We start from the raw sequence: 13926 nt of genomic DNA, 5'->3' as shown, positions 1-13926 counted from the left end.
CATGACCGTGGGAGGAAGACAACAGCCCACAAGCCCCCTGCAAGTGTGGGAGCAGGGGGAGCCCCCGGCTCTGAGATGGGGGTGATGGGGAGGGGACAATGGTGGGGGAGCAGGCAGGAGCTGGCCACCGTGGGGGGATGCTGAGAGGTGGGTGACCCATGGGAAAAGACAGGTGCCCCCCCAAAAAAAGCCACGGAGGGAGATGGGTGCCTCCACCCCAACAGAGCCAAAAGGCAAGCCAGCAGCCCCACAGAGAGCCATGGAGATGGGTGCCCCCCCCCAAGCCACGGGGACACCCCCATCCTGGAGCACCACAGGTGCCATCCCCAGGGCAGGGGGACACAAAGCCTGACCCCGGCCCCCCACCCCAGCCAAGCTGCCTCACTAAAACGAGCCCCAGAGCCCCCCAGCAGTGAGCTGAGCCCTGACATGCTCATAGCACGTGCGGGCAGCGCTGGCAGCACTGAGCCTTTAAATATAGCCCAGCTGCTCAGCGGGAAACCTCGCCAGGGCCGGCATCCTTCTGCCTTTGCCTCCTGCCCACTCCCTGCCTGTGATTCCCAATGCAGGCAGCGCTCCCCTGCCCTCCCCGCCAAGCCCCAGGTCCCCCAAGAGGGACCAGTGTCCCGCAGGAGCCGGATCCGTCCCTGTCCCCATCCCCTCCCACAAACGTTAACACCGGGACCGAGCTTCTAAAAAACCAAGTACAAACTTTATTTTGTTTCTTTACAAAGGCACGAGCCTCTTTTTTTTTTTTCCACTTTCTTAACAAAATAGAATAGCTTCTCAATCAACACAAAGACCTGAAAATCGTAAAAAAAATACAAAAAAAAAAAAAGGGAAAGGAACCGAGAAACAGCTGCGGCTGGGGGGGAACCTACCAAATACCACCGAGGCTCTACACACAACTGGCCTAAAACCCTACAGCCGGGCGGGGGGCGGCAGGGGCGAGGGGGGGGGGACACACACAAAATGGGGACCCCCCCCGCCCGCCACGACAGACCCAAGCGACACAATCACGAAATAGAAAAGCTCTTCGGAGCTGACGGACCCCGCGAACCGGATTAAGTGCTTAAAGGAGGGATGGGAGCAGGATGAGGGGACAGGGATGGGGACGGGGATGGGGACGGGGACGGGGACAGGGGTGTAAAATCAGCCCCCAAACCGCCATCCCCGTGCCAAGGAGGTGGGCGTTGGAAATGCCGGGGGGATGGCACATGCCAGCCCTCCTGCCTGTGCTCCGGTGGCATAATCCCGGGATTTTTTTACTCTCCAAAGGGGTTTTCTCTGCCCCACGTGGGGTGCAGAAGCCGTGGTGGGGCTGGTTGTACCCCAAAGCTGGGGGTCCCTGTCCCGCCTTTGCTGCCGTGTCACTTGGCATCTCCCCCCTGCTTAAAAATGAACATTTAATTAAAAAAAAAAACACAAAAGAGGAAGAAAAAACAAATTAAGATCCCAACCAAAGGCCCCGACCCAAGGGAATGCCATTGGGAACACCGGGGCTGCTGCCAGGTTGGCAGGATACCCCATGGGTCAGTGGCGGGGGGGCTGATAAAACAGGGTGAGGGGCAGCGACCCCCCCATCCCTAACACTCCCCCGCCACTGTCCCGCTGCACCCCGAGCCCCCCGCATCCCTGTGTGGCTGCCCTTGAGCGCCCACCCCCCCCCGAGCTGCCCCCCCCCGGGAGCTGAAGGGTGACCTTTGCCTGCTTCTAGCGCTCTGCTTTACAGTATTGGAAAAAGGTCATAAAAGAGACCCAAATCGCGTTGTATTTTTTAAAAATTTCAGCATATTCTCTGACGTTTCCCCCCCACCCCACCCCGGCTCCCCTCCCCAGCTGCCAGCCAGGGGGTGTCAGGGCAGCTCCCCGTCTCCCGAGGGCTCTTCTTTGCTCTGGTCCATGGAGTCACTGTCGTTGCCCTCGGTGTCGGAGGCGGTGTCGGAGGCGGAAGGCTCGGGGCAAGCGCGTGCCGGCGTCACGATGACAGCACGTCTCTGCTCCTCTTCCTGCAGCTGCTTCTCCTGCGTCCCCTCAATGTGTTGGATCGCCTGCCGAGGGCAACCGACTGCCGTCAGGACATCGTTTCCCCCGCTCTGATGCGCCCAAGGGGGTTCAGAAGCCCTCAAAGCCCCCCCCGCACTGTGGTCCTCCCCAGTGCCCCCCTTACCTGAACGATGGTGTCCAGGTTTTGCCGGGACGTGGAGACTGTGTTGATGACCGAGGACGGGCCCATGGTGACCACAGTGACGTGATGGGAGGGAGGCGGCGCTGGAACGATCACGGTGGGGTGGTGGGTGGGCGCTGGGGGAGCATGTGATGGCAGGAGCTGGGGAGAGAAGCAAAAACCCCCGCAGTCAGCAGGGACCTGGGCACAGCAGTGACAGGAAGAGCATCGTGCTTGTTTGCGGAGCACAAACTCCTTTGAGAGCCCATAAAAGCTGAAGCAGCAGCTCAGCTGCTCCAGTTCACCTGTCCCAGATGGACGTGAGAGGGTGCCAGCTGAGAGCTGCCATCATTTTAGCTTTGGCAAAGCGGAATGTGAAGGATTCCCCGTACCCCGAAGGGGAAAAGATTTGGGCTTTTAAGCCAGGAGAGGCAAGTGCCAGCCCTCCCATCGCCCTGACCTGCACAGCTGGGAACCCGCCGCACCCCTCGGAGATCCTCATTAAATCAGCGGATGGGAAGATCCGCCCTAGCAGGAGGCTAAGGAGAGTTCACCTAAAAATAGGCTGAACTTCCCCGGGAGACGGCCAGGAGGGATCCTGCAGGGACGCAGCTCCGCAGAAACCAAAGGAGGGAGGAAGCTGGTTTTTCTCCCTCCCTTTGAAGGTCCCCAGGCCAGCAAGCCCCAGGGCTGAGCTCGAGGGCAGCAGTGAGCAAGGACAGGGTGCCGACACCGTGCTCGCCTCCTCACTGCACCAGGCTGGAGTAAGGCTCCCCCAACCGTTGGCAAATCCAACTGTACCGGGGGAAAAGGCTGAAGGATCCTGTCCCCGCAATCCTGCCACGTCTGCCTGGCAGCACCACCTGCCAGCTCGCCCATTCCCCTTTCCCAGCCTGGCGGGTGGCAGGGAGCAGTTTGGGGGTCCCCAAAACTCAGTGGGAGTCACCCAGTGAGAGGTAAACCCCCAGAGATGGCCTCCAGGCTGCTGCAAACCACCCGCTCCAGCACATAGAGCATGACCTGCATCAATTGCTGGCAGCAGTGCTATCAGGACTGCTGGCATCACCCACGGATGGGTTGGATACCCGTTCATCGCCCGAGGGTGAGGAAATGTGCCCGGTGGGAGCCTGAACAGGACCGCAGCTCACTGGAGTGGGAGCTGCTCTCCACCTGTGACCAGCAGGGAGAACCTAGCGGGGAGGGACACAGCGCCGTGGAGGGGCAAGTCGAGGGCGGCCGCATCCAGCACCTCCCAGCACAGCCTTGGAAAGCCATGGGCTCACTAGCACCAAGCTGAATCTCTGCCCGCCAGAAAGCAGCTTTCCCCATACAAAGCCCTCCACACCAGGGAATGGAGCCGCTCAGAAGCTGCCGTGGCATGGTCCAAGCCTGCGAGTGCAGCCCCCCTAAGTGCTGTAGGGGGCCATGCGCCAACCTTTTCGCAGTTCCCCAAGTGCGAGAGCTTTGCTGGGACATTGCTGTCCGACTCAGCTAGCCCAGGGGAGGTGCCAAGTCCATCGCCGAACCGCCTCGATTCCCTGTATTTCACTGCCCACATGCCTGGCTGCACCGCTCGCAGGGTGGGAGGCTACTGGGATGTCCCCATGGGTGGGCTATGGCCAGGGTGGGCTGGGACAGCATCCACACACTCACCTGGGTTCGTATCTGCTGCTCGCGCTCTAGCTTCTCCTGGTGCAGCAACCTCACCTGTTCCTGCTGCTGCTGGAGCTGCACTTGCTGAGCGATCACCTTCAGCTTCTCAGGGTACATGTGGGCCTCCAGGGAGCGAACCTGCCAGCAGAGAGAACTCCAATATCGGTGGGGAGCCCAGCCTGCTCCCGGCATGGCACCCACTCCCGGCATGGCACCCCCCCCCCCCAATCCCCAGCTGTGGGCCGTACCCCTCCGTGGGGTGGCCACAGCAGAGCCAGGGAGCCCACGGCCAAGCGCCGAGCAAAGGTGGCCAGAGCAGATGACCCGTTACACCCCCTTACACCACGGCAGTGCCGGCGTCGCTGGTGGGGGCTCCGGCACGGCCGTGGCAGAGCCCGCTAGAGGGCGAGCCCACCCCGCGCACAGCCAGCGCGGTGCCGCACAGGCGGCAGCGCCGCAGCTGCAGCCGGATCCGGCCCCGCATCGCTTCACCTGCTCCTCCAGCATCATGCGGACCGAGCGCTCCTTGTCCAGCTGCTGCCGGAGCTCGATCATCTCCCGCCGCAGATCCTCAGCCTTCTCATCCTCCCAGATGTCCGGCGAGCCGATCCCCTCATCTTTGTCCTCCGCCCGTCGCCGTTTTGGGGAGGAGCCGCTGAACTCCTGCCGCAGGGATGCGGTGTCAGGGGACGGGGACCAGCCCTGATGCTCCCCCACCATCCGGACCATGTCTGGGTAATGCCACCCCCTCGGCCGGCCCCCAACACAGCTTCCTGCGGGCAAAGGTCTCCCGGGGGACCTGGGCAGCACATGGGGTTGACACCTGGGGACGGACGGGCTCTTGCACCCTGTGTGTGCCCACCCTCCTGGTCCTCACCCCCCCTGCCTTGTGCAAACCCACTTCTCACACTGTGACACCCAGGACAGTTCAAACAGGCCACCCCATAGCCGGAGCTGCCACCAGGCCATACCCCGATACCCCAAATGGAAAATGGGACCCCAGCCCTTCTCCTCCTGCCAGGTAAGGGATGCCAGGTTGAATAGGGCTCCCCTGCCCTGCCAGGAGGGTGCAAAACATCTCCGTTTCCCAGCTTATCAGGGCAGAGGGTCTTGCTCCGACCCCAAAGAACAGCAACTATGTTCCCTCCCCGGCCAGCTGGGACAGTCCCATCCCCTCCTGTCCCATCCCTGGGGCGCACAGGCAGGCGTTACCTGGATGAACCGCTTGAGCTGGGTGTTCTGCTGCAGTAGCCGAGTCTTCTCCTGCTCCAGGGAGAAGATGTACTCGGCAGTCTGCTGGAGGATGGCTGCCTGCAGGAGAGCCGGGAGGGGCAGGCTGAGGCAGGAAAAACTCCGGCGTCCCCCCAAGCCCCCCTCCTGCTGAGCTCTCTCCCTGCTCAGGAGGCAGCAGCACTGCTCCTTGCCCGGCTCCTGCATCTCCATCCAGGGTCTGCTTCACCCCTGGGGCTTCCCTGGGATTTCCACCACAGTGAACCTCCAGTTCACCCATCTCAGGAATCCAACCAGCTGCTAAGTGCCACCTTCTCGCCCACGCGCAGTGGGACCACCTTGTCGCCCAGGCACATGCCACCCTGCTCCTGGGGCTATTGGGTGCTGTCACACGCACCCAGCCCGCTCCAGGACATCAGGTTTGCGATGCACACCTACCCCCACCACGGAAACCTCCCCAGGAGAGACCTCCATCGCTGAAATAATATATGCAAATATCCCCAATTACTCTTACAGCCCCGTCCTGCCAACAAGCAACGCCAAAAACCTCCGCGTGCAGGACCGGCATCTGCATCCCGCATTGCCGCAGCCCCGGTGACGTCCTGCTCACCTTGCTGAGCTTCTCCCCGTCCGTGTGTGGGATGAGGGTTTTCAGAGACTGGAAGCCAGCATTGATGCTCTGCATCCGCCGTCTCTCGTTGCTGTTGGCGATTTCCCTGCGTATCCGTCGCTCCTGGTCCCGCTGGGTCTCCGGAGTCAACGGGATGTTAGCCAAGCTGTGAGAGAGGCAGGGGGTTAGGGAGGAGGGGGCTGCACCCCTGCCGCCAGCTTGCCTCCACCGGGTCCCCCCTCGCTTTGCAATGACGATGCTGAGCCACCAAAGGGATGGGAAACACAGAGCGGATGATGGCTGCAGTGCTGGAGAGCACAAAAGCGGCTGGGTGGGTTTCTCCAGCCTCATATCCAAAGCTCTGGGGAATGCATCGACCGAACGGCAGCCCCGCTGCAGCCCCGTGGCTCTGCCGGGCTCGGACACGGGCTGCCCAGCACCAGCACTGGTGGCAAGCCTGGGCGGGTGGAGCCGAGGGGAAGGCAGGGCACAGCAGGGACCCCTGGACGGGCAAGGCAGGCTGCGAGCCGGCCGGCTGGGTCCCTGCGGGGCCGGCCGGCGTGTGTGGCCCCGGGAAGGCGGCTCCCTCCTTCCCGCCCCACTGATGGCTTCCAGATGACAGCTCCCAGCAGAGAAGCCCCCGTCCCACCCCAAGCCGCAGCTCCTGCCTGCTTCCTGCCGCCGCCTCCTCGCCCCCCGCGCCCTCGCCCTGCAGATGGGCCGGGAAATACCTCCCAGAGCCGGCAATGCCGCTGGCAGCAAGCAGGGATGGCGGCAAGAAGGGCTTCGGCCGGCCAAGGCCAACACGCGTGGGTCCCCGGCACCAGCCCCCCGAGCAAAGCCCACCGCTGTGGGGGTCCAGCTTCTTCACCCACACCCCGCTTCTTCCCCAAGACAGCCCAGGGAGCAGGGCGACCAAATTTTGGCAAGGGTTTTGGATCGTGGCGATGGTGAGCCCGCTGGGCAGTGGCCAGCACCAGCAATTAATAAGCCAAGTGTCGGGGCGATAGCTGGCCGTTACGCCAAAGCAACGTGACCGGCAGCCCCCGCCATGCCACCGGCCGTTTCACCTCCCTGCTGCTGCCAGCAGCAGCTCTCTCCAGGGTGCACGCAAGCACCCAGCACCCACCAGACGCAAGCCAGGCCGCCGGCGCCAGAGATGCTGCAAGGCACCGAAGACTAAACACAAGGGCCAGGCTGCCGGCGCGAGGCGAGATAAGACGGGCTTCGGCCTCCAGCCCAGGTGCCCGGCGGCTCCAGCACGGGGAGACGGGCCCATCCCACCCAGCGCCTTGCCAACACTGGGCTGGAAAGCAAAGCCCGGCGTCCTGCCCTCCCTGCGAGGCCACAGAGGAACCACGGAGGTTTGGGAGCCCAGGGTTCTAAGCAGCAAAGCCAAGCCCCGCTCACAGCACTGCCATGTGCCCAGGCAGCACCTTGAGCCCTCCCAGACCACCCATCGCCTGTTACGGCCAGGGAAGGCACCGCGACTCCTCCAAGATACACAGGGACGGGGAAAGATCCCAGCTCATCCGGGAGGGATGGGAAAAGATCCCAGCTCAGCCCAGGGGGATGGAGAAGGACCACAGCTCAGCCCAGAGGGATGGAGAAGGACCACAGCTCAGCCCAGGGGGACAGGGAAGGATCTCAGCTCATTCCAAGGGGATGTGGAAGGATCCCAGCGCATCCCGGGGGGTGGGGAAGGATCCCAGCTCAGCCCACAGGGCCAGGAAGACTTTTGTCCTCAGCCACCGAGGCAGCGTGTCAGTGCAGGCTGGCGCTGGGTGCCGAGCACCCGCTGCGCTGGATCCCTCCCATGGAGCTCCCAATAGGTGTCCTGGGTGGTGTGGGGCTCGGATGGGTGCCTGGGGGTCTGGCCCACTTGCCGGGAGCAGCCGTCTGCATGTAGACCAAGAGCTGCCTATGGTGGGATTGTGGCACAGGGCTCCAACCTGGCAGTGGCCGGCACCTGCCTCCCCTCTCCTGACAAAAACCAGCCCCAAACTCATCCCCACAATATGCCAAACCCCAGCAGGTCTCAGGGATGTCGCCCCTTCATACGGACAGGGTCTGTCCCTTGTCTCCTTGCAGTGATGCCTGGTGGGGCCAGGGAGCTGGCCAGAGAGCCACTCTGGGATGTCGGACCGCCAGCCGTGGCCGCGTAAAGGGAATGGGACGGAAAGGCCCAGGACTGGGCAGCACGGAAGCAGTTTCTTAAATACCGGGGAAGGAGGAAGAGCCTGCTTCCTTGCCGGCAGACCTCCCGCAACCTGCGCCGGCTGCTCTTCCTGGGAAGAGACCTAAGAAGTGACAGCAAAATACAGAAAGGGGGAAAAACCCCATGCATTCAGAAGTGGGCCTGGCACCCAGTACCACCAGGGATGGGGCAGGACAGAGGCAGGGGGAGCGGGTGGCACCCACCGGAGCCCTGGCACAGGACAGAAGCCCCTGGAGTGTCCCCAGCCCGGTGCCAGTGCCGTGGGGTTTGGGTCAAGCAAGTAGAATTTGCTCCTTCCTGCCCCGGTGGCGTGGCAGCCCCCAGCACAGCCCGGTGGGGATGTCAGAGCCAGCCACTGCCGCCGCTGCCACGCTCCTGCCTGGCGAGGAGGCTGGGGGCTCGGCAGGCCCATAGCAGACACCCGACTCTGCCCGCTCGTGCCCACCGCTGCCCGCAACTCCTGCTGCGGTTTGCGCTGGTGGGCAGGGGAGGCACGGCCGCGCAGGCAGGGTGTCCCCAAGTTTGCAGGCAGGGTGCCTCAAGCTCCTTGGGGTCACAAGCAGGGTGTCCCCGAGCTCGCAAGCAGAGCAGCCCCATGCTTACACGCAGGGTATCCCCAAGCTTGCTTGCAGGCAGGGCGTCCCCAGGCTCACTCAGCTTGCAGGCAGGCTGTCTCCGAGCTCGCAGGCAGGGTATACCTGAGCTCGCAGGCAAGGTGTCCCCGAGCACCCCAAGCTCGCGGGCAGGGTGTCCCCGAGCTCAAAGGCAGAGTATCCTCGAGCCAGAGGGCAGGGCATCCCCCAGCTCCTGGGGGGCGCAGGCAGGGTGTCCCTCAGCTCCTAGAGCTCCAGGCAGGGCGTCCCGGAGCTCGGGGCGGTGGAAAGGCAGCCAGGCTCCCCCCAGAGCTCTGCCCCACGCCGGGGGGCGGGCGTGAGGCCGCGCAGCCCCCCAGCCCTGGGCAAGATGGCCGCATTTCCCTGCCCCAGGCGGTTGCCCTCCCACCCAGGCCACGGGCCCACGCCGGGCCACAGCCACCCGCGGTGACTAGCGTGGGGGACCCCGGTGAAGCCGCCCCACCGCCCTGGGTCCCTGCCCCGCAGCTGCACCCGCCGTGGGCCTCAGGTGTGGGCACCCCCCGAGCATCACCGGGCGCAGCCCCCCACCCCAGGTGAGCTTATGGCGGGGGGGGGGGGCAGGGCTGCCCCCGTGGGGGGGGGGTTGCGTGTGGGCTGGGGCAGGGCTGCCCCACAGCGGGGCTAGGCCTGGAGGGGCCGGGGCTGCCCCACGGGGCCCTGAGAGGCCCGGGCCGCCCCACACGTGTAGTGGGGCCTGGCTACCGAGGGCTGCCCCACCGCGGGGCCGGGCCCTTCGGGGTCCGAGCTGCCCCCACAGGAACTCCACGGGCCCGGGCTGCCCCACAAGGGCCCCTCGGGGCGCGGGCCACCCCCCCCGCAGGCGGCAGGGCCCGGCCGCTCAGGTCGGCCCCACGGCGGGGCAGGGCCCGGAGCGGGGGCGGGGGGGGGATCCTGTGCCGCCCCGCGGGTCCGGCAGCACCGAGGGCCGCCCCGCGTGGCCCCGAGGGGCCTGGGCCGCCCCCCCCCACGCGTGGCGGGGGCCCGCCCGCCCGCCGCCTTCCCCCCCCCCCCCCCCCCGCCAGGCCCCGCCGGTTCGCAGCGGCCCCCCGTGGCTCCAGCCCCATCCCCGGCCGGTGGTGGTGGTGGTAGTGGGGGGGGGGGGGGTGGGCTCCCCCGATCCGCCGGGGCTCCCCCCGCGTCCCCGGGCTTTGTGCCGCCGCCTCCCCGCACTACATGTCCCGGCAGCCCCGGCCACGACCCGCCTCCTCCGGGAGGGCTGCAGAGTCACGGCCAGGCCCGGCAGTAAACACACACACCCCCCCCACGCACACTCCGCCGGACCCCCCCCCCCCCACTCCTTTAAACACCCCCCCCCTCCTTCCAAAAACCCACCCACACCCCCCCACGGGGGAAGGGGGGGGGGATGAGGGGGGGGGGGAAGCGGGCGGGCGGCGCCTCCCCCCTCCCGGCCACGCGTGGCCGCCCGGCCCCATGTGCGCGGCCGGGACCACGTGCGGGCGGTGGGGCTGCGGCGGCCGCGCTGCGCTTCTCCCCCCCCCCACCATCAGCCGTGTCCGTCCCCCCCCCCACCCCCCAAAAAAAAAACCCCACCCTACAAACGCAATTTATTTTTTCTTTGCTTTTTCCCCCCAAAGCCGGGGTTCCCCCCGCGCCCCCACCTGCAGAGCCCGCCGATGACCTCCTTCTCGGATTTCCTGAAGTGCTGCAGGGAGGGCACCTTCTGGGCCGGCACCATGAAGTACTCCATGCCGGGGAGGCGCGGGGGGGGAGCGGCCGGGCCCGGCTCCGGCTCCGGCTCCGGCTCCGGCTCCGGCGGCCTCTGCCTGCGGCTCAAGGCGGGAAACAGCTGGTGCGAGCGCGGCGGCTCCCGCCCGCCCGCCCGCCGCCTCCCCCCGCCCGCCCCCGGCGGCGCCGCCTCCGCCAGCCACCGGCCCATGTAAACAAAGGACGGCGCGGGGAGGGGGAAGGGAGAGGGAGCGATCCCCGGCACCACCCCCCGCGCGGGGGGAGGGGGGGGCTGCTCTGTGCGCCCCCCGCCCCGATCCCGTCCCGTCCTACCCGCACCCGTCTTGTCCCCATCCCGTCCCGTCCCATCCTGGCCCGAGCCCATCCCGTCCCGTCCTGGCCCCATCCCACCCCATCCTGACCTGTCTTGTCCCCGTCCCATCCTATCCCGTCCTGACCTGTCCCCGTCCCAGCCGGCCCTGTCCCCATTCCATCCTATCCCACCCCATCCCATCCCACCCTGACCTGTCTTGTCCCCATCCCATCCCCATCCTCACCCTATCCTACCTCTTCCCATCCCGTCCCAGCCCTATCCCACCCCATCCCATCCTATCCTGACCTGTCTTGTCCCCATCCCATCCCCATCCCATCCTATCCTGACCTGTCTTGTCCCCGTCCCATCCTATCCCGTCCTGACCTGTCCCCAGCCCAGCCGGCCCTGTCCCCATTCCATCCTATCCCACCCCATCCCATCCCACCCTGACCTGTCTTTTTCCCATCCCATCCCCATCCTCACCCTGTCCTACCTCTTCCCATCCTGTCCCAGCCCTATCCCACCCCATCCCATCCTATCCTGACCTGTCTTTTCCCCATCCGATCCCCATCCTCACCCTATCCTACCTCATCCCATCCCATCCCAGCCCTATCCCACCCCATCCCATCCCACCCTGACCTGTCTTTTCCCCATCCCATCCCCATCCTCACCCTATCCTACCTCATCCCATCCCATCCCAGCCCTATCCCACCCCATCCCATCCTATCCTGACCTGTCTTGTCCCCATCCCATCCCCATCCCATCCTATCCTGACCTGTCTTGTCCCCATCCCATCCCCATCCTCACCCTATCCTACCTCATCCCATCCCGTCCCAGCCCTGTCCCACCCCATCCCATCCTATCCTGACCTGTCTTTTTCCCATCCCATCCCCATCCTCACCCTATCCTACCTCATCCCATCCCGTCCCAGCCCTATCCCACCCTATCCCATCCTATCCTGACCTGTCTTGTCCCCATCCCATCCCCATCCCATCCTATCCTGACCTGTCTTGTCCCCGTCCGATCCCCATCCCATCCTATCCTGACCTGTCTTGTCCCCGTCCCATCCTATCCCGTCCTGACCTGTCCCCAGCCCAGCCGGCCCTGTCCCCATCCCATCCTATCCCAACCCATCCCATCCTATCCTGACCTGTCTTTTCCCCATCCAATCCCCATCCTCACCCTATCCTACCTCATCCCATCCCGTCCCAGCCCTATCCCACCCTATCTCATCCTATCCTGACCTGTCTTGTCCCCAACCGATCCCCATCCCACCCTATCCTCATCCTATCCCTTCCAGCCCTGTCCCCATTCCATTCCAACCCCTCCCCATCCCATCCTATCCTACCTCATCCCATCCCATCCTATCCCAGCTCTATCCCACCCTATCCTGACCTGTCTTGTCCCCATCCCATCCTCTCCCATCCTGTTCTGGCCCCATCCCATCCAGCCCTGTCCCTACCCTATCCTATCTTAACCTGTCTTGTCCCCATCCCACACCTATCACATCTTATCCTCATCCTATCCTACCTCATCCCAACCCATCCTGTCCTAGCCCTATCCCACCCCATCCTATACCATCTGGCCCTGTCCCTACCGCCTCCAGCCCTGTCCCTATCCTATCCCACCCTAACTTGTCATGTTCCCATCCCATACCTATCACATCCTATCCTCATCCCATTGTACCTCATCCCATCCCATCCTGCCCTATCCCTATCCCATCCCATCCCATCCTGACCTGTCTTGTCCCCATCACATCCTATCCTGGCCTGTCTTGTTCTGATCCCATCCTATCCCATCCTATTCTGTCCCCATCCCATCCCATCCTGTCCAACCTCATCTGACCCTGTCCCATCCCACCCTGTCCTGTTCCCATCCTATCCTGCCTTATCCGCATCCTGTCCCATCTCATTCTGCCCTATCCCCATACCATCCTATCCCATCCTATCCTCTGCCATCCCATACCATCCTATCCCATCCTATCCTGACCTGTCTTGTTGCCATCCCATCTTATCCCATCCTATCCTGTCCCCGTGCCATCCTGTCCCATCCTGCCCAACCTTACCCGATCCTGTCCCATCCTGTCCCATCCTGTCCCATCCTGCCCAACCTTACCCGATCCTGTCCCATCCTGTCCCATCCTGCCCAACCTTACCCAATCCTGTCCCATCCTGTTCCATCCTGTCCAACCTTACCCGATCCTGTCCCATCCTATCCTGACCTGTCTTGTTGCCATCCCATCTTATCCCATCCTATCCTGTCCCTGTGCCATCCTGTCCCATCCTGCCCAACCTTACCCGATCCTGTCCCATCCCGTCCCATCCTGTCCAACCTTATCCAATCCTGTCCCATCCTATTCTGCCCTGTATCCATCCTGTCCCGTATCCATTCTGTCCCATCCAATCCTGTCCTATCCCCATCCCATCCTACCCTATCCCACCCTATCCCCATCCCAGCATATCCCATAAAATCCTGTCCTATCCTACCCCATCCTGTCCTGCCCTATCCCCATCCCATCTCGTCCCACCCCGTCCCATCCTGGCCTGTCCTATCCCTGTCCCATCCTGTTCTACCCCATCTGATCCCAGCCCACCCTATCCCCAGCAGGGCCTGGCAGCCCCCACTCCCCCCCCCCACCCCAGGGTGCTGTGCCCCCGACTCTGCCCCCCCGGCGTGCCACAGGGCCTGGCCCTGCTGGACAGGGGTACTCGGGTGGCAGGGGAGGGGGCTGCCGGGGGGGCAGAGTGGGGGGGTCACCAGAGGCTCTTTGGGGGGGCTGGCAGGGGCCGTGGGGGCTGGTGGGGGGGCTTTGGGGGCTGATGGGGGGGCTGGGGGCTGGCAGGGGCCGTGGGGCTCACGGCAGCCTCGGGGCTCAGGGGCTTGGGGGTGACAGGGGTCCTACGGCTGGCGGGGGGCTTTGGGGACGGGCGGGGGGGGGCACAGGGCTGGCAGGGGCTGTGGGGGCTGGCAGGAGCCGTGCGGGACCTCGGGGACCCCCAGGCCCTGTGGGGGGGGGCTGGCTGATCCCCCCCTCTGTGCCCAAAGCCCCCCCAGCACTGCCTGCGTGGGGCCAGGGCCAGCCGAGGCCACCCGAGGGCACGGGGGGGGGGGTCCCAGAGCTGGCCTGGCACCCCGGGTGGGCAGGATCTGGCCCCACAGAGCAGTGTGGGTGCACACCCCCCCTCCCTTGCCCCCCCCCCCCCAGCCCAGCCCCACTCAGGAGCTGGCAGGACTGGTTCTGCCTGGTCCCTGCCTGTCCCTGTCCCGGTGGGCCCCCTGCCCAGCCCTCGGCGGGAGGCCTTGACGCCGGGGGCTGGGGTGTCCCCCCACGGTGGGGGGACACCCGTGTCCCCCCGCCGTGTCCCCCCCAGGGAGCGGGTGCTGGCAGCCAGCGCTCCGGCAGGGATCCGGCCA

The 13926-nt window shown here is 65.0% G+C and overlaps 1 protein-coding gene across 1 annotated transcript; it reads right to left on the bottom strand.

The window, feature by feature from the left end:
- Positions 1–681: 681 nt before the first annotated feature.
- Positions 682–10339, bottom strand: TFAP4 (transcription factor AP-4). Its single transcript, XM_075059476.1, has 7 exons — positions 10133–10339; positions 5661–5826; positions 5033–5131; positions 4313–4483; positions 3821–3958; positions 2171–2329; positions 682–2051 (listed from the first exon to the last, which is right to left on the bottom strand). The coding sequence occupies exons 1-7, from the start codon at positions 10219–10221 to the stop codon at positions 1857–1859; spliced, it is 1017 nt and encodes a 338-aa protein (XP_074915577.1). The 5' UTR covers positions 10222–10339; the 3' UTR covers positions 682–1856.
- Between the last annotated feature and the right edge of the window lie 3587 nt (positions 10340–13926).

Source organism: Buteo buteo, chromosome 29 (genome assembly GCF_964188355.1).
Source record: "Buteo buteo chromosome 29, bButBut1.hap1.1, whole genome shotgun sequence".
Taxonomy (NCBI): Eukaryota; Metazoa; Chordata; class Aves; order Accipitriformes; family Accipitridae; genus Buteo; species Buteo buteo.
This window is presented reverse-complemented; position numbering and strand designations above follow the sequence as displayed.

What these genes read in the sequence shown, in the direction of transcription:
- TFAP4 (XM_075059476.1), bottom strand. Translation starts at nt 10,221, where the DNA reads ATGGAGTACTTCATGGTGCCGGCCCAGAAGGTGCCCTCCCTGCAGCAC. An exon ending in AGCAGCAGATACGAACCCAG is followed by an intron (nt 2,330 to 3,820) that starts GTGAGTGTGTGG and finishes TTCTCTCCCCAG; the next exon opens with CTCCTGCCATCACATGCTCC. An exon ending in ACCTGGACACCATCGTTCAG is followed by an intron (nt 2,052 to 2,170) that starts GTAAGGGGGGCA and finishes TGCCCTCGGCAG; the next exon opens with GCGATCCAACACATTGAGGG.